The sequence below is a fragment of the Argentina silus genome, assembly GCF_951799395.1.
Source record: "Argentina silus genome assembly, chromosome: 4".
In the NCBI taxonomy this organism is placed as follows: domain Eukaryota; kingdom Metazoa; phylum Chordata; class Actinopteri; order Argentiniformes; family Argentinidae; genus Argentina; species Argentina silus.
In genome coordinates this window covers 6,640,811-6,665,328 of record NC_139658.1, presented here as the reverse complement: position 1 = coordinate 6,665,328, position 24,518 = coordinate 6,640,811, and the positions used below count along the sequence as shown (strand labels likewise).

At 43.5% G+C, this 24,518-nt stretch overlaps 1 protein-coding gene across 1 annotated transcript; it reads right to left on the bottom strand.

Moving 5' to 3' along the window:
* Positions 1-1,914: 1,914 nt before the first annotated feature.
* On the bottom strand, positions 1,915-24,261 carry eya2 (EYA transcriptional coactivator and phosphatase 2). The gene is made up of 16 exons (XM_083667527.1): positions 24,202-24,261; positions 14,679-14,750; positions 14,485-14,525; positions 14,146-14,270; positions 13,813-13,926; positions 11,781-11,857; positions 11,232-11,412; positions 10,931-11,067; positions 10,610-10,693; positions 7,816-7,905; positions 5,854-5,912; positions 4,670-4,830; positions 4,381-4,495; positions 3,579-3,700; positions 3,240-3,340; positions 1,915-3,001 (listed from the first exon to the last, which is right to left on the bottom strand). The coding sequence occupies exons 4-16, from the start codon at positions 14,246-14,248 to the stop codon at positions 2,921-2,923; spliced, it is 1,425 nt and encodes a 474-aa protein (XP_083523653.1). The 5' UTR covers positions 14,249-14,270; positions 14,485-14,525; positions 14,679-14,750; positions 24,202-24,261; the 3' UTR covers positions 1,915-2,920.
* Positions 24,262-24,518: the final 257 nt, after the last annotated feature.

Below are 24,518 nucleotides of genomic sequence, written 5' to 3'. Positions count from 1 at the left end.
TAATGACTCCTCTTTTCTTTTTGCAGCTAAGAAAGCCAGTGGTGGAGAAGTTACCATCTTACCAACAGCAGCATTGAGCAGCAGTCTCTGCTGGGTCCGGAGAGAAAGCTGACATCTTGGAGATGACAGTTTGCTACCTGAGATGACAGAAGCCGTACAAGCCAGTGAGCTCCTCCTCCTGCTCAGCAGCTGTCAATCAGGGTTACTCCAGGTGTGTCCAAGACATGGTGTACTTCCTGTCCCAGGGTGAGGTGAAGACACAGAAAAGACTGCTGAGCCACTTCCAGAGCCTGCAGCCACCCTCTGATAACAGGAGAGAGTGTGATCTTCTTCAGCTGAGCTCCCCAGGCCAGCCCAGCATCAGTAGAGAGAAGAGTCCAGTCAACAGCGCCCTCTGGAGGCCCTGGTAGAGTCCTACAGACTCTCAGACAAACAGATCTGACCAAGTTGGTCAACTGAAGTCAAAGACTGACATTAATGAGAATAGGAAGAATTTTCCTCCACTTCTGCTGTTGCAGGATCCTCTTATTGTCTTACAATAACTGAGTCTTCAGTTGTCTTGAAGTTCAGATCAATTTTCTAAGAAAATTATTATATTTTTAAACACTACACTTTTTAAGTGTTATCATGGTACCATGTTTTTCAGATATTGGTGAAACATGTTTTGATTATGTTTATTATTGATCAATGGGATCAATGGCTTTAATGGGCTTTTATTGTCCTCAATGATGACTTTCTACCCATAATGGGTATCATATCTTCAATCTCTCTGAGATTTTCTATTACTGATCTCTTTTAAGGTTTAAGGTCAACATTTATACAAGACACACATGATGTGATGAAGTCATATTGACATTGTATTAAGTATCTGCTAAGATACATATATCAGTATATTGATCAACTTGAGCTATAGAATAGCTATTCCTCTCTGAGAATTTTCTACCCAAATTGGGTATTATATCTGTTATCGTCATTCTGTGATTAGCTATTAAGTGATCTGTTGAAAGATCAAAACTGTTCATTTTGAAAGTGATGTCTGTGACTTTATTGAATACAATGTATTCTGTAGAATGGAGAAAACGGTTACTTCTCAATGTTAAATTCTTTAATGTTTGCTTTTAAACATTTCTATGTGTCTTTTATAAAGACAGTAAATGTGTATCCAGTACTCAGTTAGAGTGTCATATGTCTTGGAGATATATCCAAGTTCTGGTTGTGATGTTTCATCACTGTATTTGCCTTGAATCATTCACCTTAAATTAAGGTGTTCAAATCAAAGATGTGGCTCATTGAGTCAATTGAAATAAATAAAAAAAAACAATGAAATGAAATCATCATGTGTTCTTGTTCTTTACTTTACAATCCCTTTACTAAGATTCATGTTCAATACCATTACATGTCTGAACTATAATTATGGCTAAATGTACCTAGAGCCAAAAGTGTAGGATACTCTGTTTAATTGATAGACAGGTCCCCTTGAATCTGTGAATCAGGCAATGTGATGGTTTTCCTCATCTGCACTTGACTTATGATGCTTCTCATGCTACCAGTCCTTTAGATAGCACCTTTTGTGTGGGCAGACTGAAATCTAAATTTACTAGCGAAGCCTCAAATGAGAACATGCGATGCCTTTACAGTATGTTATAACTGTTGATAAAACCATATCTGCATAGTTAATAACAGGTAATAAATGTTGTTACACAGTGTAACAGCATATGACTGTAATATCATTAAAGAATCACACACACCCACACACCTCCCCCCCACACACACACACACACAGTTTAGCATTTAGCTACTTCTTACTTCTTTTACAGCAAATTGTAAACAGTTCAACCTCAAATCAGATATTCTTTTCACAGATTGCAATTAATTTATTTTTTATTAATCTATTATAATTGTCCATCAAAACAAATCAACAATTAAACCATATATACAAATCGTAGCTAAGCTGACAGGCAGTGTTATAGGCACATGCAGGTTCAGAAACAGACAGACCCAACCATATCAGGTCATTACATACAGGTTACAGAAACACTCATGAAAGAAACCAGAAAGTGAAACAGAGCAACAAATGTACACCCAGCATCGTTTGAAAAGGAAAACTTGTTTCAAAAGAGGATTCAAGCGCTAATCTAAGTGGCTCTCTTCAAAAAAATGTTGTTTGCTTAAAATAATGTGTATTAATTGTTACTTACTGGGGAGTTTTTTGTGCTTAAATTTTTTTTGTGATTCAACATTAAGTATTATTTGTATATTCATTCTTGTCTCTTTTGATCATTTGTAATTTAACAGATCAATAAATAAGTCACAATTAATCGGTAAAAAATCTAATCTGACTATGCTTAACAACCTAAACAGGGGTAAGATAAGACAGAGTAACTACTGGGGAAATGTCATTGAAATGTACAATGTATCAAAACAACTATGAGAAAAGTCAAGGCAGTCAAGGCAGGATCAGTATCATCCGAGCACACAGCTTGCCAGGACTGGCTGAATCCTCTTTTCTAATCCTTCTTTTAGAGGGTCTCTTAACAATTTCTGCTATCCCATTCCTAAAAAGAGAACAACACAAACAAACAAACAAACAAACAAACAAACAAACTGAAAGGTTTCATCCCCATGTCAGGAGGGACTGCACCTAGACGGGTCCTTGTTTTCAGTGCAACACCCTAAAGTACAAAAGTGGGACACTTTTCACCTCTTATGTGGGACACCTCTCATGTGGAAAAAGTCTTTGTGAATGGATGAAAAAGTACATGATATTTCCAGTAACAACAGTAATTCCCTGCTGATAGAAATATTGGTCCCATATTCTTGGCTTTAAGTTATGGTGAATGTCATCCGCCTCTGTCCTCATTGGTCCATTGGGACACACCAGGATGTGGGTAAGGATATATGTATGGCTGGCTGGCACCCTCTAGAGGTAGTCCAGCTCCAGTGCATGGCTCAGAGCCTCCAGGTCTGCCCGACACGACACCCTCCAGAAAGGCATGTTCTTCTGCAACACACACACAAACAGACATCATATTCTAGTGAATCGTTATATATTTTAGTCTTCTTACTACAATAGGTGTGACAGTATGTCACCTACATATACATGTATATGTTGACTTCAACTTACTGGCTACACAAATAAGTGGGACAGGAGTCCTGTCTCACAGGACATACATTAACATAAAAGGTACTTTGTGTACAGTAAGTGAGCCATACTGTTTGATTACTATGGGGAGTCCCACCTTCTTGGCTACAGACTCTTCCTCCAGTCCGTCCCCTATCACCACGTAGACCGCCCGCCGACCGAACCTCTGGGCCACCCGCTCAAAACAGCTCTCTTTCCCTGGGGAGATAAAGAGACATAAAATGTGACTTTTGCTATGATTATGAGACAATGAGGGAGGGATAAAGGATGGATAAAGCTACAGCAGTAGAGCAAACAGTTAAATATACAATTATTTGTTTTCCCGGACATAGATAAATCGTATAAACATGATTATCACATTTATCATATACACCAGCAATGTAAAAAAAATAAAATAAAAAAAAAAGACTAATCTTGAGTCATGCTGATGCCCTACCTGTTTTAGTGGCACTATAGATGTTCTCTATAGGGAAGGCTGAACCCAGGCCATACAGCAGCACCTTGGACAGGGCTGGTATCAGCTGAGTGGTGGTGACCAGCACGTTCACACAGTTAGGTCTAGAGAGAGAGAGGGACGGGAGAACACGTCAGAGAGGAAGGTAGGGTGGCGTTATCAGGGTTGGGGAGAATTGCTTTTTATTTCCACCAATTCAGGAAGTTTTTTTAAACTCTAATTCATTTCCAAATTCCAAAGTTTTTTATTTTCAATTTACAGCAGAATATAAACTTCACTTCTGGAATTGATGGAACTGAAATGGAATTTCAATCGTTGATTGAACCAAGCAAGAGGAAATGTAGTCAACATCATATAGGTACAGTAAAGAGACTCAAGTTTATTTACTTTACATGGGACAAAGTCACTAAAGGTTACACTACAACTCATGTTACCCTTTCCCATACTGAAGACTATCGTAAGTAAGTAAGTACAGGACGGGGCAATTCTGGTCCTTGAGGGTCTCAGTGTTGTGGCCCTGTAAGACCAGAGTTCCTGTCCCCTGTTTAGAGGAGTGTTAGTGCTAGGTTGGGCCCTGTCAGAAGGGAGATGCCCACCCTAGGTGTAGAGTGTTAATGCTGGGCCCTGTCAGAAGGGAGTTGCCCACCCTAGGTGTAGAGTGTTAATGCTGGGCCCTGTCAGAACAGAGTTGCCCACCCTAGGTGTAGAGTGTTAATGCTGGGCCCTGTCAGAACAGAGTTGCCCATTCTAGGTGTAGAGTTGTATTGTTAGTGCTGGGTCTGACCTGGAGTTAATGAGGGCCAGGGCTTTGAGAGCGTGAGTCAACCACAGGTCTGTTAAAACCTCCATCTCCCTCCTCAGCTGTAGCCACTCCTCCCGCTTAGGACTGCCTACCAAACCTGCCAATCACAACACTCTTAAACAACATGTTCACCCCAACACATTCAGGTGCTATCATACATTGAAATATACACAGAAACAAGAGGTACAATCTATAGAAAGTGGAGGGAGTTAACAAATAGGTTTATTTCAAAAATATAATTGAATAGAATGTGACATATATGACTATTCACCTCCCACGTTGTTTTTGTATGTGTTGTAGATCTCCTTGACCCTGCGGTAGCGGAAGGCTAGTTTCCTCATCCAGTCGACCCCCCCGTGAACACCCGACCCCAGACACAGAGACCCCGCTCCTGCTGGGCTTTGGAACCCGTCCGTGCTGAAGTTATACGAGCTGCAAGTACAGAGCAAGGATGGCCAACATGAGAGAGAGCCTTAGGATGTAATACCAGTAATTAACTGATACTAAATGAGCGATTAGTTGACATTCAATACATTCTATATTCAAGAGTGAAGGGACAACAATGAAAGAGGAGCATTTAGATTCAAAACCAACATAAGTGACACTGAATGGAGAAGGTAGCTTTGGTACTGTATGTCTGAAGCCCAGACACACACAGACACACATCCAAACTAGGTGCTGACAAATACTTTGGTTTTGAAAGAGGTAACATGCCTGAAAACACTTAAGGAAGGTATTTGGGTACAGCTTGCTCTTTGCCAAATAGTTATTTGAAACCTATCTCCTTAAATGTTTCACCAATTCATGCAGTAAAATGTCTGACATGAGGGAGACAGAGAGGGTGATATTTTAATTAGAAACTGAAGATTTATGGCGATACTCTGATATATTGCGCCAGAGAGAGGAGGGTGGGGGGAATGAGAGAGAGAGAGAGAGAGAGAGAGACAGAGAGACAGAGAGAGAGAGACACTGCTCCAAATTGGCTGCCAAATATGTGGTTTGCTGCCACAACTTTAGGGACAGCCTGTGGACAACCAAAAACAGAACTATTAGCCTGCTAGTAGGAGTTGTTATTGTTACCCCCGTTATTATTGTTACAGTTATGTTACTGTCATTGTTCCTTTTATATCATAATTTCTCTTTCTATCAATATTGATTTATAAGTTCCTATATGTGTGCCTTGGCAATGTAATATGTCTGATCATGCCAATAGCTTATTGAATTGAATTGAATTGAATTGAATTGAATTGAATTGAATTGAATTGAATTGAATTGAATTGAATTGAATTGAATTGAGAGTTAGAGAGAGAGGGAGGTGAGGCACATTTTCTCCCTGTCTAAACCTACTTAATGCTATGTACTGTAGCCTAGCTTCAGCATGGGGCCAAGTCTGGTTCATATAGGAAACTGTAGCCAGATGGTATATTTATAGTTAGCAGTTTTGTTGTAGTGTACCTCAGGTCCTGTCCGTTGTCGTCTGAAGCCACGTCATCAATATGAACCTGGTCACATTCCTTGGTAACCAAAGAGAAAGAGGATATGAGACAGGGAGAGATCTGTTTCAGAGACAAGCTGAGGCTCTCGCTGAGGCTGTGCATGGGCAGGTCTCTCATCTCTCCTTCACAGCCTCAGGGGGAGATAGAACCAATGGAATAAAAAACAAAACACACAACAAAAAACAACAGACAGGCGGAAACAGGCTGCTGGAACCCAAGACAGCCAGGCACCAGAGAGAGGGAGAGAGAGAGAGAGAGAGAGAGAAAGAGAGAGAGAGAGAGAGAGAGAGAGAGAGAATATGGCAGCTAATATGGCATTGCACCATCTTTACCTGACGCTACAACACTTTACCCGTAAACACAGATTTACACCATAATTACCCCTTTAACAACGGCCAAAGAACCTTCAAATATTAGCTCATTACAACCCAGATACATTGGACAATGGACAGTATGTATTATAGAAGGATATCAAAGAAATATACAAAGAATTTTGGACTTCTGATGTAAGTGGAAAATGTACATTCTGACTATCCTAAAATGCAATTAAACAAACTTTGTTTGAGTAATAAAAAAATGTCCCATGTTAACTTGATTTATATCCTACTACCTACTGAAATCTCTCTCCAGTTCAGTGGTTTGACTGTAAACTTTGACTGACCATATCTGCTATTTTCATCTTACTCCCTCATCGTCCCCTGACTCCTAGTGTACTAAACTAACTCCTACCTCTTCTCTCTCACACAACCCCACCAGAATGACAGGTCGCACTATCGCCTTTCAGCCTGGCTGAGACAGAGGAAGACGCTACCTCATCAGAACCCCCTCTCTTCCCCCTCGCTCCCCTAGCCCAGCGACCCTTTCTCTCCCTCCAAGCCTCCATCCCCGGAGCCCCAGCCTCTCAGCCCTCCCAGCATACTCAGGCCTGCTCAGCCCGCCCCCCGAGGCTAAGGTAAGATATTATGACTCAGCTCCAGACCCACAAGCAGCACCATTCAACACCTCTCAAAGTCAGAGCCATGTAATAACATGAGCTCCTGTCAACCAGGTGTACAGTATGTATCGGGCTCCCTGAGTTGTATCAGGTCCTCTGATGAATATAGAGCTGCTTCTACTAAATGTAGGAAGTAAAATCAGTCATAGCACATGACCAGATCCACTACTATTCAATTACAAAGCAATGAGAGAAGTAGGCCTACTACGTAACAACATGTCAATAGTCATTAGTTACAGCGTTACTGAAGTATAGAGCAACTTTTCTTGTATGAATGGAGAATTACTGAGCCTGACAAAATTATTTTTTTTACAAAGTTTGGAAATGGCTTTGTTGGCCTCCCTCCCTCCCTCCCTCCCCCCTCCTCTCGACCTCCCTCTCTCCCTTCTTTCAGCTGTTCCTCCTCCCCACGACTCATTGTCCTTTCAGAGTCAGACACACACCTATAATTACCGACTCACTGTTCCTTCTCTCAAACGCTGGTTTAATCCTTGTCCTTGTCAGAACAAGGCAGAGGAATGTATAAAGAGAAGCTTATGTGTTGTTCTACTGTATGACTGACTGATGGTAAACATATTCCATGTTAACTCTTAACCCTAACCCTTTACCCCCATGGGATGTCTTTTAGAATGGAATGGAATATTATTATGAGAGTAAAGACATCTCCTTCTTTTTCCTTACATTACAACGTCCCTAGAGACGAGAGTTTGAACTGTCTTATAAAAATCTATATCAAAAAGGTTTATACTGCTGATAGCATAAGCCAGAGTATGAATGATGTCAGCCATCATTTCTATATAATATATTTATGTATTTAATATATGTGGTACAGTAGCAACAAACAAAACCTACTTATAGTCAGTGGAAGGAGTTAGGCACATATAATCAAATTAAAAGCAGTCATCATGTCAAGGGTGTGTGTCTTACCTCCAGGTCATTGAAGAAGAGTCGAGAGTCTGCCAGGTTAAAGATCATCTCCTCCATCCACAGGCCCAGCGACACAGCCTTGGATGAGTCCTGACAGACACACACACACACACACACACACACACACACACACACACACACACACACACACACACACACACTGCAGGGTCAATAACTCTGTTTACAGGTGGAAAAACTCAGATCATATTACCTCCACACTTCAATAACTGCTCATTAATCTCTACATGGTCTTTGGTTTACAAACCGGTGTGTAAAACATTTTGCTTAGCGATAAACTTTGAGTAAATAACCTCAGCAAAATGTCCAGCACATGTATCACTGACAGTAGTATTTTATGAACTGTTGATTTATGTATGATACACTATCTATCAGTATCAGCAAAATACAACACAACCCAAGCTTTGAGCTGCTGAAGAGCACCATCATAACAGCAATGTATAACAAGGTAATAGAACGACTTGTACTCAGACGTAACTCTGACCCTAACCTGAAAAGGAACACAAGTTTCAGAGCTGAGAGAGATGCCATAAGAGCTTTGGTATTTGGTAATTGACTAAGTGTTTAGTCTGATTATTATTTAACAGTCATTATCACTGTCCAAACAGCCTTCTAGAACACTGCCAGTGTCAGTGGTTGATTGACAGATCAGGTTCTATTATGTGAGGAGGAAGTCTGATTATATATCTGTCAATCATCTCACTGAACTGAACTGTACTCTTCTGTCTCTCTCTCCCCTCCCCTCCCCCCTCCTTCCCTGTCTCTCTCTCTCTCTCTCTCTCTCTCTCTCTCTCTCTCTCTGTCTCTCTCTCTGACACAGGTGTCACATTGCACCCCGAGTAAACACGACAGAATGGAAAGGAGACAGTTTTTAATAAGCGAATAGTAAATCTTGTAAGCAGCAGGCACCAGAGATAAAGTGATTGATGGTGTTGTTATGGTGTACAGGTTGGCAGGGCAGGTGGCTGTGTTTAGTTCTGTTATGTTCTGTTCTAGAGCTGTGTCAGTGGTTCTACAGGTTGGCACGGTGACAGAGGAGAAGAGACGTCAGCCAAAGGTTGCTGTCAGATTAGTGTGTCTGGGATGACAGCTTCCCTCCTACGACTGATCCTCAGATAAATGGGTTTGGTGTATGGAGGTGGGGGGGGGGGGGGGGGTAAGGTGTGTGTGTGTGTGTGTATGTGTTTGTCTGTTTGTGTGTATGTGTGTGTGTGGGGGGGGGGGGGGGGGGGGGCAAAAAGAGAAGGATGGGGGAGGAGAGGGAGGAGAAGTAGGAGGAGGGAGTGTTCCGTCTTAATAGACATAATTATCTGTAATCATCCTGTACCATGAACGACGACTGTTCAATGCAGACGTTCGACAAAGAAATAAAGGGAAAAATAAATTGAAATCCAACCGATTCCACTTCCTTCTTATAATGTCTTCAGAAGATGACTTTGTCTGAAAGACCCTCTGCTGGAAGATAAATTCACACGGCAAGAGAGAGGGGGAGAGGGGGAGAGAGTGACAGAGTGAGAGAGAGGGGAGAGAGATAAATAGAGAGAGAGAGGGGGGGGGGCAGGAGAGTAGCCTATGGTCATGTTAGCTGTAGCTGTACAGTATGATAAATGAGATACCGTCAGACCTCTTACGTGTGGAATAAAATCCTCATGTTGCTCTGGAGTTCACCTCGGCCTCTCACGGGCAGGGAAAACAACAGCCTTTCAACACAACCATTACTCTCCCATGTCTCTGTCTCTGGGTTTAACAGTCCAGCAGGCTTGTCTTGACAGAGACCCTACACTTGTTTACCATGAGGAGTGTATAGAACTGTTATGGGAAGAAGCTATGGTCGAGTCCAGTCCAGACTAGACATGCCATTGACATCTACTGTAGAAAAGAGAAATGGTGTCTGGTTGCTTTAAGAGAGGAAACCTGAACTAAAATAAACACTTCTGGTGGTCTGACAGTTGGTTTTATAGGGAGACAGAGGACATATCAAAATCCGTCGTAGCAAATTGAAAACCAATTCTGTGCTCGTAAAATAAAAATAATGGCATTGTTTTCTACTTTGGTCATAATCACTGTTCTGCCCCCACAACTTTCCTGCCTTGCGTGTCTGAGTTTTGATGTCAGAGCATGTCGGATTAAGGCTCTCACTGCTTTAGCGGAGAGGGGGGAGGGGGTGGAATTAGGAATTTGGCAAATCAGTCAAACGTCAACTCTTCCACCCTCTCTCTCTTCCCCCTCTCATCCCCCTCGATGACACAAAGAAGAAAAAACCCAAAAACAATCGCGTGTGGATGCGATGGAGCCCAGTGCTCGCTCTCTAACGACGCCCCTCCACATCGTGTCAAACCACAGAGGGACCGTGAGAATTCAAAACACTGTCCCGGCCAAAAACAAGAGACATCACTGTTGTTCCTTCATCAGCTGCCTGTCTGTTACGTAAACACCCCTCTGCTGTCAATCACACAGCAGGACACGGGCCTGGCCAAACAGGTCCAGTCCATTAGATAAAGAGACAAGAGGCCAGAGAGAGAAAACATTCAGCGTGTGAAAACTCAGAGAAGGAGCCAGAGGCCAAATACACAACTAGAAAAGTTCCCCTTTAACTGATATAGAACAGTTTATCTCTTCAGCAATAGTCAAATAAGCTGGTAGGATCTTAGGGTTTATTTGAACGGATGGAGACTTAGGGGGTGAGTATAGAACCACATGCACATACAGTATGTCGAGAACTGTATGTTCTGGTTGGCGATGAACCACATGTAAATATAAATGCTGGGGACTGTACCTTGCCAAAGCGTGTGGAAAAAGTTCCTGTGAGCAGAGAGTGGAAAATGATGATGGTCTCGTCCAGGTCCCACACAAACACACGCTGAAACAGAAGACAGACAGATATGCACTCCTTTAGCTGAATGGTGAATCATATCCAAATCACTACACTGAGGAGTAAATGCGTGCGTTTGTGTGTGTGCGTGCGTGCGTTTGTGTGTGTGTGTGTGTGTGTGTGCATGTGTGTGTGTGTGTGCATATACGTGTGCGTGTGTGTGTGTGTGTGTGTGTGTGTGTGTGTGTGTGTGTGTGTGTCTGTGTGACTGGACTGTAACACTACCTCTATATCAGAGTCAAGGGGGGGCGCAGGGTCAATGGCTCTCTTCCTCCCCCTCAGTTTCCCATCTGAGGTCCGTCTGGCTGGCACCTCCTCCTCCTTCCCCGGGGTGGGGGGGCTGGGGGGCGGGTGGTACTCTCCTGGAACACAAACACACACACACACACATACATGTACACACATAAGTACACACAAATACACACACACCTACATAAGCTTGCATTCAAATTCATGTGTATGTCACACAAATACCAATACAAGGAAATAACAGTACCCAAAAGGGAGGCAGGCCAGCCATCCTTACCTGTGAGTGACTCTGGGCTGTGATTGGGCATCACAGCGGGGTGTTCTGGGTGCTGATAGGCTATGGGTGTGGTGATGGGGGTAGGGCTGATGTTACTGGTTGAGAGGTAGGGGCTGTTGTAGTGGGAGTTGTAGAAGGGGGAATACTGACTCTGGCTGTAGCTGGAGTATGCTGAGAAGTCCTGGTGGAATGCAACAGAACAAACACCTTATAAACACATCAACCAACTCCATGGAAGCAGGTTGACATAAAGTGTAGTCAATTTTGTTATAAGGGCAGAAAGAATTGATTGGTCGAGTAGAACCCTCTAGTCCTGCTGTAGGCTTCTAAGCCACCAGGGCCTGAACTGTAGAACAACAGGACAATACAGTGACAGGGCACTGCTGCATTACATGTATTTTACAACCCTGTTTCAACAGTCTTTGCCTGGTACAGTATATAGTCGTTTGAACTGAATATGAAAAATCATACAGTATTTGTGGAAGATACATGAAATATGACCAATTATCAGGTGTCAAATGTGTCTAATGGTGTGTTTCCAGTGCTGACCTGTTGGGTGTGGTTGAATGGGGTTGACCCTGTGATTGGATTGGTTCCTTGGAAGATCCCAGATGAGATACTGCCACCTGCAAAACAACATTTCCACAATGTTAACCATTGACCCAATGCTCTATATAGAGTTTCTTTGAAAAATACCTTTTATGCAAAGATGTAAAAAGTGAGGTGAAAAGTAGCCCAGCAGAAATACCTTGTCTATTAATTCCCAGGGTAAAATTAACTTTACTCCTCCCTCATCACTACATAAATTATTCAGTAATGGGTGTCAAAACCTTGACTTTCTGTAACTCCTCCTGAGACAAGTCAGCGCTGCCTGAAGGAGTAGAGGTTTGATTTATGGTTGAAACATCAATACAGGTGGGAAAGACTGCTATGCTGCTGCTGCTGCTGCTGCTGCTGCTGCTGCTCTGAGAGAATCCACCAGCCTTATCAAGCCTGCTGAAGGAATGCCTTCCTCCAGGGCCTGTTCCCCTGCTGCACTCGTTTGTTAGCCATACACCCCTCCACTCCACCACCCCTCCTTCCCTCCATCCCTCCCTTGTTGGTTACCCCTCCACCCCCTACTCCTCCACCCCTCCTTCCCTACATCCCTCCCTCATTTGTTACCCCTCCACCCCCTACTCCTACACCCTTCCTTTCCTCCATCCCTTTAACCCTCCCTCGTTTGTTACCCTTACACCCCTCGACATATCCACCCCTCCTTCCCTCCATCCCTCCCTTGTTTGTTACCCCTCCACTCCTCCACCTCTCGTTCCCTCGTTCCCTCCATCCCTCCCTCATTTGTTACCCTCCACCCCATTCCTCCAACCCTCCAACCCTCCTTCCCTTCACCCCTCCTTTGTTTTTTACCACTCTACCGCTCTGCAGAAAATCAACCGGTGACTAATGATTACCCAGAACCACCCGGGAGTCTCCCAGGACAACTAAACATTCTTCAAAGCAACAACAGAAAGAGCCACAAGGTCTCCAAATAAACACTGACTCTCTGGTTTTGATTTTCTTTCTAAAGCCTGCGGTCTTGAAACATGGGGTTGGCACGGGAGTTTCTAGTTCCAAGCCACTAAATTTTGTGTGATTCTACCTGTATCGTAAAAACTAAAGCTAAACCTTTTTTTTAAAGGTGAGATTTTCACATCCCATCTGTTCTAATACAACTGTCTTCAGATAAAAACAGTGAGAGAAACAGCGTGGCATTCATTCTAACTTCAGACAGATCTACATTTAAGGACATGACATATCTACTTTGTTTTATATATAGAACCAAATCTTCTGTCTCAGTTTTGATATTGTATCTTCTATGGTATGTGGGAACAGGAAAGTGGCCCTGTCTCCTCCCCTCAGTAACTTCAGACCTTACTACATTACTGTAGACCCCACCCACCTCCCAGTCCTTACATTAGTCCACACCCACCATAACATGCACCTTGACCTCTCCCCTCTGACAGAGAGGGTCAATTTCACGCTGCTTTGAAACCCATAAAGTCCTACTGAGAGAGGCATGCTTTGGGCGCCGAAACAACTGGGGAATGTGAGGAGCAGAAACACACACACACACACACACACACACACACACACACACACACAAACACACAGGTTCGACATGTATGGGTTGTAATGTAGGTCTGAGGGGAGGAAGGGGCCTGACCCCCAAAGAGAAGGGGATGAGGGGGAATGGGGGGGTCGGGGGCAGGGAGAAGGCTGACGCCAGGAGCCCAGACCGCAGCTAATGGACAACAGGTGTGGAGGACAGACAGACAGACAGAGACGGACAGATTGACAGACGAGCACTGCATCGGATGCCCACCTGGAAACGCAAAGGACTCCACTCACTGGGCCCTCCTCTTCTCCAACAGTCATCAAAGAGAGGAGAGTATGACAGAGAGAGAGAGAGAGAGAGAGGGAGTGTGTGTGTGTGTTTGTGTGTGTGTGCGTGTGTGTGCGTGTGTGTGTATGTGTGCGTGTGTGTGTGCGCGTGCGTGTGCGTGTGCGTGTGCGTGTGCGTGTGTGTGTGTGTGTGACTGACCGTGTGTAGAGTAGCTGTAGAGGGCTTGGCTAGGGGGTGTGTTGCTGAAGTTAGAGTAGCCCAGTAGGCTGTTCTGCCCTGGGGAGTGGCTCAGGCCATCCTCTGTTTTAATGTCTGCAGAGAGAAGGAGAGATAGAGAGAGAGAAAAAAAAGAGAATGGATTAGTTGAAAATCATCTAGTGATTCAGATAAATGGAGTGTGTGTGTGTGTGTGTGTGTGTGTGTGTGTGTGTGTGTGTGTGTGTGTGTGTGTGTGTGTGTATGTGTGTGTGTATGTGTGTGTGTGTGTGTGTGTGTGTGTGTGTGTGTGTGTGTGTGCATGTGTGTACTCACTGTACGAAGGCATGCTGTAGCCCTGTGCGTGGTGTGTGTAGGGTGTGTATGGTCCAGAAGGCTGGAGGGCGGGGTTGTACTGGCTCTGTCCGTACGCCGCCATGACAGAACTCAGGTCAGCCAATCTGAGAAGAGGGAACACGACCATTAGGTTGCAGGAACTACAGCTATTGTCCATGTGTAAGAGATTGGTTTGGGTAGTTAGACCATAGACACAGAAGACAGCCTATACTGTATATTACTAACCCTAGGGCCCAGGGTATTTCTTGTTCCGATCACATGGTCAGGAAAAACACTGGGCCCTAGCGCTGAGTTGCTATGCAAGATGTCAACACTCACTTGCAGTTGAAAGAGGAGTCTGGAGCGGAGGCTCAGAGGCCCTGTAGAATGAATAAAAAACAAAACACATTCATACATACCCAAGGATAACAACTTGAGAAATCATTCCGGGGTGAAGCAGAAATCAAGGCTAAACAGTACAATCAATCAGCATATTGTCATAATAAAGTATTTGGAATAATCTTAACTCTTACCTGACTCTGTGTGGATACTTATTTCTCTGTCAAAGTACAGTCAGTCGGGCTAGGTCCTCTGTGTCAGCTTTCCTGTGGAAACAATCGTGAATAATCATCATTGCAGTGACACAGTGTGGCTGAATGACACGCTGCAACCACATGCCTCGGGGGCAGCGACTCTGGTGGGGGTGGGTAATTACCCCAAAGAGTGAGAGAGAGAGAGTTGAAGAGGTGAGTGAGCTTAGTGGAGAATGAATCTTAACAGGGAGAGAGAATGTCAGAGAGGTTTAATGAAGAATGCACCATGAGGTGCCTCACTGACAGACACCAGTCAAACCACTGTTCAGGGGAAGTTGACGGGTGACAGTTTCCTGGGAAAGCTAAGCAGAGAAGAATAGCCTGCTTCTTCTCTCAGCGTCATGTAGGCTGTTGGCAACGAGACCACAACATATCATGACTTTGCAGAAATAAACTAGGACACGTGAACAACACAGCCACACAGTTGACTGTTAACCACTGACTTAGACTGAGCTAGAAGCATAGCATCAACAGTGAACCATTATGACATTCCTAAACATTGTGGAGCACCGAGCAGAAAGTACCAGGCTACATATAACTCCCAGATCAGTTCCACAGAATGACTCACTGTCATTATTGAATATACCTAAATATATAAATGAATAATAAACAAATTACAGTAAATAAACAATAAAAGGGGTGGAGGGAAGGAGAAGATAAAGGAAGAGAGAGAGAGAGAGAGAGAGAGAGAGAGAGAGAGAGCCAAAGGCCCTTGGAGCAGGGGTCAGAGGGTCAATGCCAACATTTGTCATTCCAAACACAGGAAGTATTTCCTGGTTCCTGGTCTGTCTACCCAGTAGACCTCACATTCTTCTTCCTACTGTTTCAAGTTTAAAACACTCTCTGTACCAAGAGGGGTTGAGCTGTGTGTATTTAATACAGACAGTACACAGCAGTTGATACTGTACAAACCTGTTTGTGAATGAGTAAATACTGTTGAGCAGTTTATTGATATTAGATTTGATCACCTAGGATTACAGATCACCACAAACAGGATTAACATTTGTAATAGCCATGTAACAATGCGTAGCTGAAGTCCATAGGTAACTGCTTTAACTACAACCCTCCATCCCCCCACCCCCCCTGGTTTTGACCGTGGTCTCTCCTCTCTGCCTTTAGGGCACCTCAATCTAATATGCCCAGCCCTGCTGCCTGACCCTATGGCCCCATTGACGACACACTGACAAAGACTAAGGGGAGGCATGATGTATGGGGTGGGCAAGAGGGACTATTAGCTACTGGAGAGAGAGTGAGAGAGATAGTGAGGGAGAGAGAGAGAGAGAGGGAGAGGGAGAGAGTGGGAGAGAGAGAGGGAGAGAGAGAAAGAAAGAGAAAGAGTGTACGAGAGAGAGAGATTGAAAAAGAGAAATGGAAAGAGAATGTGCATTATAGAAAGAACGTTTGGAATAGTAACACAAATGGTGACATCATTTACAACACATTACAGCAGACGTTTGAGTAGCTGTCTGTCTTAGTCTTAATAAGCTACTATGCTTTTCTCATTAGCTTTAGCTACAAAACCTGACTCTGGTCCTCACGTGTGTCAGTCTCATGTCTTTTACATGAACAACCTCACTCAACAGCTCCAGGTGTTTTCATAGTAAATAATCACACTCCTACTGTGGAGGGCCGACCGCTCTTAAACCACTTATGGTCCTGTGTTAATGACCGTAAGGCAAACATAAATAGGGAGGACCGTAAACGTGACAGGGGAGAGGGGTGTGATGTATGGTCAATAACAGTGTGATGTAACTGGACAGGCAACCACTGGCCTCCACACAGCACTATGTCACGACAGGAGCTAAATAACATTAGAACCGGAGAAAGAAGGACTGAGAGGCAAGGTTGATATCGGGTCAATTCCATTTCAATTCAGTCCAAATTCAGAGTGAACTGAAATTCCATTAAAACAATTAGAAACATCCCATCAACAGTTTTCCAATTAGGGAAATGTTGGAGTTAATTTAAATGGGTTTGAACCCCAACCAATCCGTCCGATATCAGCCAGCCCTACCTGACCACTCTCACAGAGTCATAGACCAACAGTCAGAGTGATCTCGCTGTAGAGGAAACCAGTCCTATTGACTCACGGCTGTGCGCTACGCTACAGAGCAGCTAGCAGGGGAACATGGGAAAGTGAACCAGGGCTGCCTGCCCCGTCAGATCCTGACTTCCTGACTTTCCCTCCATCCCTCTGTGATGCATACAGCATTTCCTGGTACAGGCCGGGTGCGGAGCAAAGGGTCATGGGAACGGGCGGCTGGCCGGGGCGGTGTGGAGGGCTGGGGCTGTAATTGAGCTAAGACAAACCCAGCAGGGTCCAGCCGGGGCCAGCAAGGACCAACCAGGGCCAGGACCAGGGCCAGGACCAGGCAGAGCAGGATCAAACCAGGTTCACCTGGGTCCTGGTGTTCTGCTGCAGCAGGCTGTCTACACGGGTATCAGGTTCTCCGCATGACATAGTACAGCTCCCAAAGGCTTCCTGTACCAGTGGATAATATGTTGAAACTGACGTAGGCTGAAGTATCTACCTCAATCGAACAATCTAAGAATGTCTACGCTAAATATCCCTGATTTAAAGTGGGCCTATTGTAAGTGGCGACACAAGCTACACAATGCCAATAACCCTACAGAGAGTTGACCCCTTGTTGAAACATAATGGTTAAGTGGAGGTGACTGAATGTCTCTAATAACACCATATGGACCCCCACCTGGAACCCTCCATCCACAGCGTCTCTCTCACTGCCTGAGGGGGAATTAATACACTGTTGCACACAGACCTCTGCTCTCCCCTCAACAAAGGCCCTAAAACAAGACTTTATTGTAGTTTGACATCACTAACATGGGCTCTATGCTAGAGTCAGTACCATCTGCCGGTCTGTGCCCTCTATGGCCTTGTCTTTGGCCTCTGGCACACAGTAACACGACTATTAGATAGAGACATCTAACATGAAAGAAGAGTACAGAGAGATTTGAGACCTAATTGGTATGGTCAATAAATGTGACAACAATTCTCATTGCGTGATGTAAAGCTTGTATTGAGGTGGGTTACCGTACACAAACAGCAAAGAAATCCAGAGAGGCAAATTTCAACAATGTGTTTCTAAACTTTTTTCCACTCTACAGACTCACAATCATGTTCAGTTAGACTATTCCCCCCACAGACACACGCACAGACAGACACAGACACACACACACACACACACACACACACACACACACAAACAGCCTGTGGCTTCACCCGTCTGCAGCCTTTGAACCGCGTGGCTCGTAAATAATACTGGCTGCCACACTGAGGGAGGGGTGGGGACGGGGGGCTGGAGGGCTGAGAGACCACTCAGGGAATAGGGGACCACGTGGCTGAGGGAGGGGGGTTCTATCTCAGTAATGGCCCTTGAGATGACTAACACACTGGGATGACCTCAACACCCATGGATTTCAGTAACACGTTATTGTGTGTGTGTGTGTGTGTGTGTGTGTGTGTGTGTGTGTGTGTGTGTGTGTGTGTTGCTCGTATAGAGTATGAGTTGTCTCACTCCACACTCCAAGAAGTGTGTGTGGGCTAAAGAGAGTAGGTAAATATTCTACAACCTCTGCCAAGAGGTCTGGACTTGAATGACATATGGGGCAATGCACTCACCATGTGCTCACCAACAAGAGGGCAGTTTTACAAATTGAAAACTGAGTGGCATTATTGGCATAATGACAAATGCACTTCATTTGCGCAAGCTGCTTCTGTAGTTTGCTCCAAAACAACCAAACCATTAGATGCCCTCATGCAAATTAAATACCTTTCAGACATCAGATGGTCCCTCTCCTCTAACCTCCCATCTCCCCCTGTATGTGTAACACTAGCCTAGAGTCTTGGTGGCCTCTCCTTCCCTTTCCACTTGACCAACTCCCTGCAACAAGACTGCATTCATACCAGCTGCCCCCCCTCCCCCCCTTCCCCGACCCCCCGTAATCAAACCTCCTTCATTCAATCACAGTACTCTCTCTCTACTTCTCTATCTACCTCTCTCTCTCTCTGTACTCTTTCTCTCCCTCCCTATCAACCATAAAACACCCTCCACCAGCACCACCAGCTACCCCCCACCCTCAGATCCTCTCTTCCCCAGACTCAGTGGCCCAGGACGGAGGTCAGGGTGAGGGACAGCTGGCAGACCTCCCGGTAGCCTCCTTACGCGGGTGTGGTCCAGGGAGCTGACTGACCCCAGTCAGATGGTGGTCTGCTCTACACCCAGGTAAAACATCTGGTCTACTGATGGGAGGGTCGCTAACACACACACACACACACACAAAACACACGCACACAGACCGAGCTCTTTATTAGTCATTAGGACAAAGAGGTTTGCCCTCCACCGTTTCCTCTCCGTCTCAGACGATGTCAGAGCGATGTCAGGGCCCGCCCTAGTTGCTAGCAGCTGGCCACAAGTAGTCTGAACCAGGAACCAGCCACACACAGACAGCATGCAGTCATTACTGAAACACGTGGCCAAATTAGTGTCTGAGCTGAATGATTTACTGTCTACCTGTTAACCTGCAGTGTGGAGAACATACCACTGCAATGACACCCTGCTGTTACGAGTAGATAGTTTCTGCAGGTACTGCATATCCATCTTGGAAACGCACTCAGTTGTCTGCATTGAAAAGAAATTGTGTTGAGGGACACAGAGAAACAGCTGAGCGTGTAACGCCTCACTCCTATCAATCTGTTTACCCGTGCGCAGAAACATGCCCATTTCTATGGTGAACAGCACAGAAGGAGAGATACAAACAACTCGTATAATGATCATACCCTATAAAATGTATGACAACAGCTTGGCTAAAACTTCTAAATGTGAAGGTCCTGTGCAGAAGAATACAAATTAGAATCGAACTTACCCAACATACCCTTGAAAGACCATCTGTGTCTATGCAAGCCTGTGTGTGTTCACGACAGGCCTATGTGTGTGTCTCCAATGCATGTGTGTGGTTTCTCACAACGAGATAAGATGAACAGAGATCACCAGAGAGACAGCTGTGGCCTGCTGACAGCCCAGGGTTTAGCTGGACACACACACATACACACACGCGCGCACACGCACACGAACACGCACACGCACACGCACACACACAGACACACAGACACACACACACACACACACACACACACACACACACACAGTGGGGAGAGTTGGATCGCCCCAGGCCTCCCAGGGTGCTCCCCAGGGTTTTAGAGAATTGGAGTGGGGGAGGAGGGGGGAGTAATACTGAAGTCTCTCCCGAAACTGCTGAAGCAGATCAAGCCAAAGACCCACCACCATCTCTCTCTCTCTCCAAATCTACTCCTTACTTCACTCTGTGTTCCTTACCTCACACTCCCCATATTCATTCTACACAAAAGGCCCATTGCTCTAGTATTACTGGATTAGAGCCGACCTGTACTGCATTTAAATCTCTCTCTCACATGTCTGAATTAAATAAGGTAATTGTAGGGGCTGACAGGTGATGGGTCACTATAGAAAGACAAGGAGGAAAAGAGGTACACGATATTCAAAGCAGGGAACTTTGGGGGTAAATGGTTTTACTAAAGGCTTCACGGAAAGATAATCTGAAATCTATGTAATCCTTTTTCTTATTTCCTTCAATAAAATTAGTTTTCTTACTTTAGGCAAAGGAATACGTTCATTGCATTTTTCTTTTGAATGCCTTTGTATCATGATTAGTCATTGTGACTAAATCTGAAACAATAGCTCCAACTGATGGAAGTTGTGGTCATACTTCTCTGGTTACGGCGTCAGTGCCGAAGGATAAAATCAAGAGACGCATTGTTGGTGGGGAGGTTATGTACAGTTCACAACTCTGACTCAGATTATACACTGAAACACACAACCTGTGTTGCAGTTTCTAGCTACAAATATAGCTTGCTGCTTTTTATTTTTAATGTGTTGTCTATTAGAGTCTACCACAAACAAGTGAACAAACCTGTTCAACTACCCTTCCCCTTCCATTTTAGAGAAATATAGAGCATTGTTATGAATGCATTGCAATACACCGATAGAGAATACAGACCCAAAAATACTCTGTTTGGGTGTAACTAACATAGATTCTGCTAATACATTAAGTATGGAGGCTGGGGATTGGTCGGACCATGCAGGACCACTGTGGCCCAGGGTTCAAAGCCTCCTACAGTAAGACCTAGAGGGGGAGAGAAGCTGAGAGAAGCAGGACTTAAAGTTGTGAGGAGCAGAGAGAAGCCAGGCTAAACTGCTAGCCGTGCCTGTGACTCCCAGTGAGAGAAGCAGGGCTTAGAGCTTCAGCTAGAATTCCTAATTCCCAGAGAGAGATCCAGAGCTGAAAGCTGTGAAATAATTAAATTGGTGCAGATAAAGTCAGGAAGAGTGGAGCTTCCTATGAAAATATTTATCATTCCACAAACCTTTGGCTACAGAGGAGTTTGGAATTAATTTGTGTTTTCTTAAGAGGGGGTGCCTCACGCCACAGGATGGGGAATTCTCCCCCGATCCAGAGCTTTGGGCCGGGCCTGCTGTTGCTGCTTATTCACAATTTATTAGAGTCAGTAATAAGAACCATGAAGGGAGAGGGTCTCACTGAGGAGAAGCCGGCCAGGAATGAGGCCTAATGTTATTAGGAGACGAAGCAGAGTGTTAAATCAAACACACCCAAGCACACACACACACACACACACACACACACTGCCATATTGTAGGTACTGTATGCCTCTCCTCTCTACCCAACGTTATTTGAAGTGGTAGAAGAAATACAGGTATGGAGTAGATTTCTGTAGATTTGATAAAAAAAAATAAAACCCTCATGGTCGATATTTGCGCCACAAGTTTATTTTAGATTATTGATTTTGACAATGAGAGGTTAGTCCAATTTCTGTTTTAATTAGAAAAATAGTTGACATTAGGGGAATGTCTTTAGGTTATTGGTTTTAGATGTGCAAATAATTTAGCATTTGTATGGAATTGCCCATGCAGTTACAGTAAATAGCAAATGTTGATAAGAAAAGATGGATTTAAAAAACAATTATCAATAATAATAATAATAATAATAATAATAATAATAGTAATAGTAATAATATGATAATATAATAATATAAAATAACAGTTAGAGAAGTGTCTAATACACTCTATGCCACATGTACGCATGGGAGTAAGGACATAGAGGATACACTGGTTTTAGCAAAAAATATCTGACGTATTGAGTTATGAATAATGCTATCACTTCCATAGTTGAATGGAAAAAATTATAGCATTAGTAAAGATAAATATCAATCAAATACAATTGTAATTGAATTATTATGATAGTGTGTTTTAATTGTAGTCTATCAATATTTCCAATAATCTAGTCAATTATTACCAAAAGCACTGGATGAAAAATAGCCACATTATTTATATAAAGCATGGAAATGTCAAAAGAGCTATTGTCTGCACTCTCTTAACCAGCAAAGAATGGTTTAGTTATTTTAGTGCACTGAGCAAAGAGAGAGATCCAACCTCACTGCTCCTAGTCTAAAGTTGTGATGATCTACGAGTGTTTAAAGGTGATTTGAACGGCTACAAAAACACAAGAGGTGGTTCAACATTGAAGCTATATGAAGGGCTCCTTGAGAAATATGAATACACGCCTTTGAAAATTGTTAGCACGGCTCCCTTAAATGACTTAATTAGGTCCCCTGCCTCTAACGGGCCTCATGATTTAGGTGTAATCTTCTGTACTTAAGCTAAGCTAAAGTGTTGAAAGGGTTCAACTGCCAACAAGAAAAACAAAGACCTTTAACGAAGAGTAGTATAGAAAGGGAACTCCCCCAACACCTTTAGGCCTACACACACACTTTACACAATCACACAAACCCACACACACACACACACACACACACCCACACACACAGACACACACGCACACACACACACACACACGCACACACACACACACACACACACACACGCACGCACACACAGATATTAATGAAATGATTAGTAGACATATACTACATATTAAAACAGAAACATCTTTCTTTTTGTATTTGTTTTTTACAAAAAATATAAGGCCTCATAATTGCTCAATCACAAAGCAGACCACTAAAGAGAAGGGTAATGAATAAAATAGACAACTTTTTTCTGCAAAGGGAAGATGACCAAGCAGTCGGTAGTAATATGGATTATATAATATACACAATCATGAATCAAGTATTACAACTCTCAGTATTTCTGTTGTTTATGGTATGACTCAGAGATGTCTGTTCTGTGTAGGAAAAGTGATGAGTTGTTCTCTGTCTAGGCCAATTAGGCTGTCAAGTGGCCTAGGCCCAAACCTGATATGCCCAATGTATCTTAATGAAGTTTAATAATATTTGTTTTATTCAAATGGGAAAAATATAAACACTCCCAACACTGAAATGATGATTGACTTGTCTTGATATTGTCAGAAATATTGTTTTGCTATATGAATACTAATGTAGGGGTATAGCTATTTTGTACATTTCAGCACACAGAATGTACAGCATGAGGAAAAGTAAAATTGGGATTTTCAATATAAGATATCAAGCATCATAATAGTCCAATGTCGAAGCAAACAGCCGTGCTTACTTCTCTAGCGGGCTGAGCGATCAACTGAGATATACAGTAGGTTTAATTTCTAAAATATGTTATGGCTTTTTCAAATTCGAATTTTCTGTGAGATTAAAAATGCAGGGCAACAGTCCCATATTAACTGATTTTAGTGGTGAGGATTGGAAACATGAACATAGTCCACTACTGTAGACTCACTTCTCTATCTCTATCAACTGCTTCGAAGATGACAGTTTGTCATCAATGTAAATACATAACCTGAACACAAGCAATAGACGATGCACTTAGAGTACACTATCAATCCAACATTATGTTGTAATCCATTACCCTTCCTTACCCTAATTGGGTCCGCATACACATCATTTATTTGCTCTCCTTTTTCTGGCTCCCAATCCCTATTATAAAAGGTTTATTTTCTTTACTTTGTTTTACTTATGACTTAAGTGTAGATGTACAGGTAATATGTAATAATATAAGTGTGTTGTAATTGTGTAGTTTGGTGTACTGTCGTTACTGCTGTGTTGTCTGTCTTTAATATGTTTACTGGATTTTATTGCAAAGATGCTATCTTGGCCAAGTTTCCCTCGAAAAAGAGAAAACTTCCCAAGGGACTTTGTGGTTAAATAAAGGTTAAATCCAAAATAAAAACTTAAAAACAATGCTGAGCGCCAGTATGCCCCTGGCTGCAATAATAACAGCGATGTGGTTATAACAGGCCTAGTTTTGACAGTGCTTGCAACATCTTGCAACATCAGAATTCTACCAAGTTTGTGCATTGATAGACGGAATACCGTTACCATTTGCATAAACAAAAAATAATAAATAGGCAGATACAATTATTATATGAAAAGGCGAGCGTATTACTATGAATCTAGTCTACTTACCATCACTTAGTTTGAGAAAAACGAAAATTCCGAATATTGTTCAAAACTGTTGTCTCCCCATCTCGCGTAGGCTACTGACTCTGCAAGGTCAAACACCTCTAGCAAAACCTCCTTTACTGATGAGACACGCGCGATCACTAGCCAAGCTCAAAAACGGATAGTTTGAACTCACAGTGGATGCATTATCCTCTTCAAACTAATGACTTGGTTTGAGGTTTAGAAATGTCTTCGCCCCTCTAATTAACCGAACTGACAGCTTTCAACCGAGTCTGAAAGTGGCAGCTCGTCCGAGACGTTCCTCAAGGTTTTTTCCGATA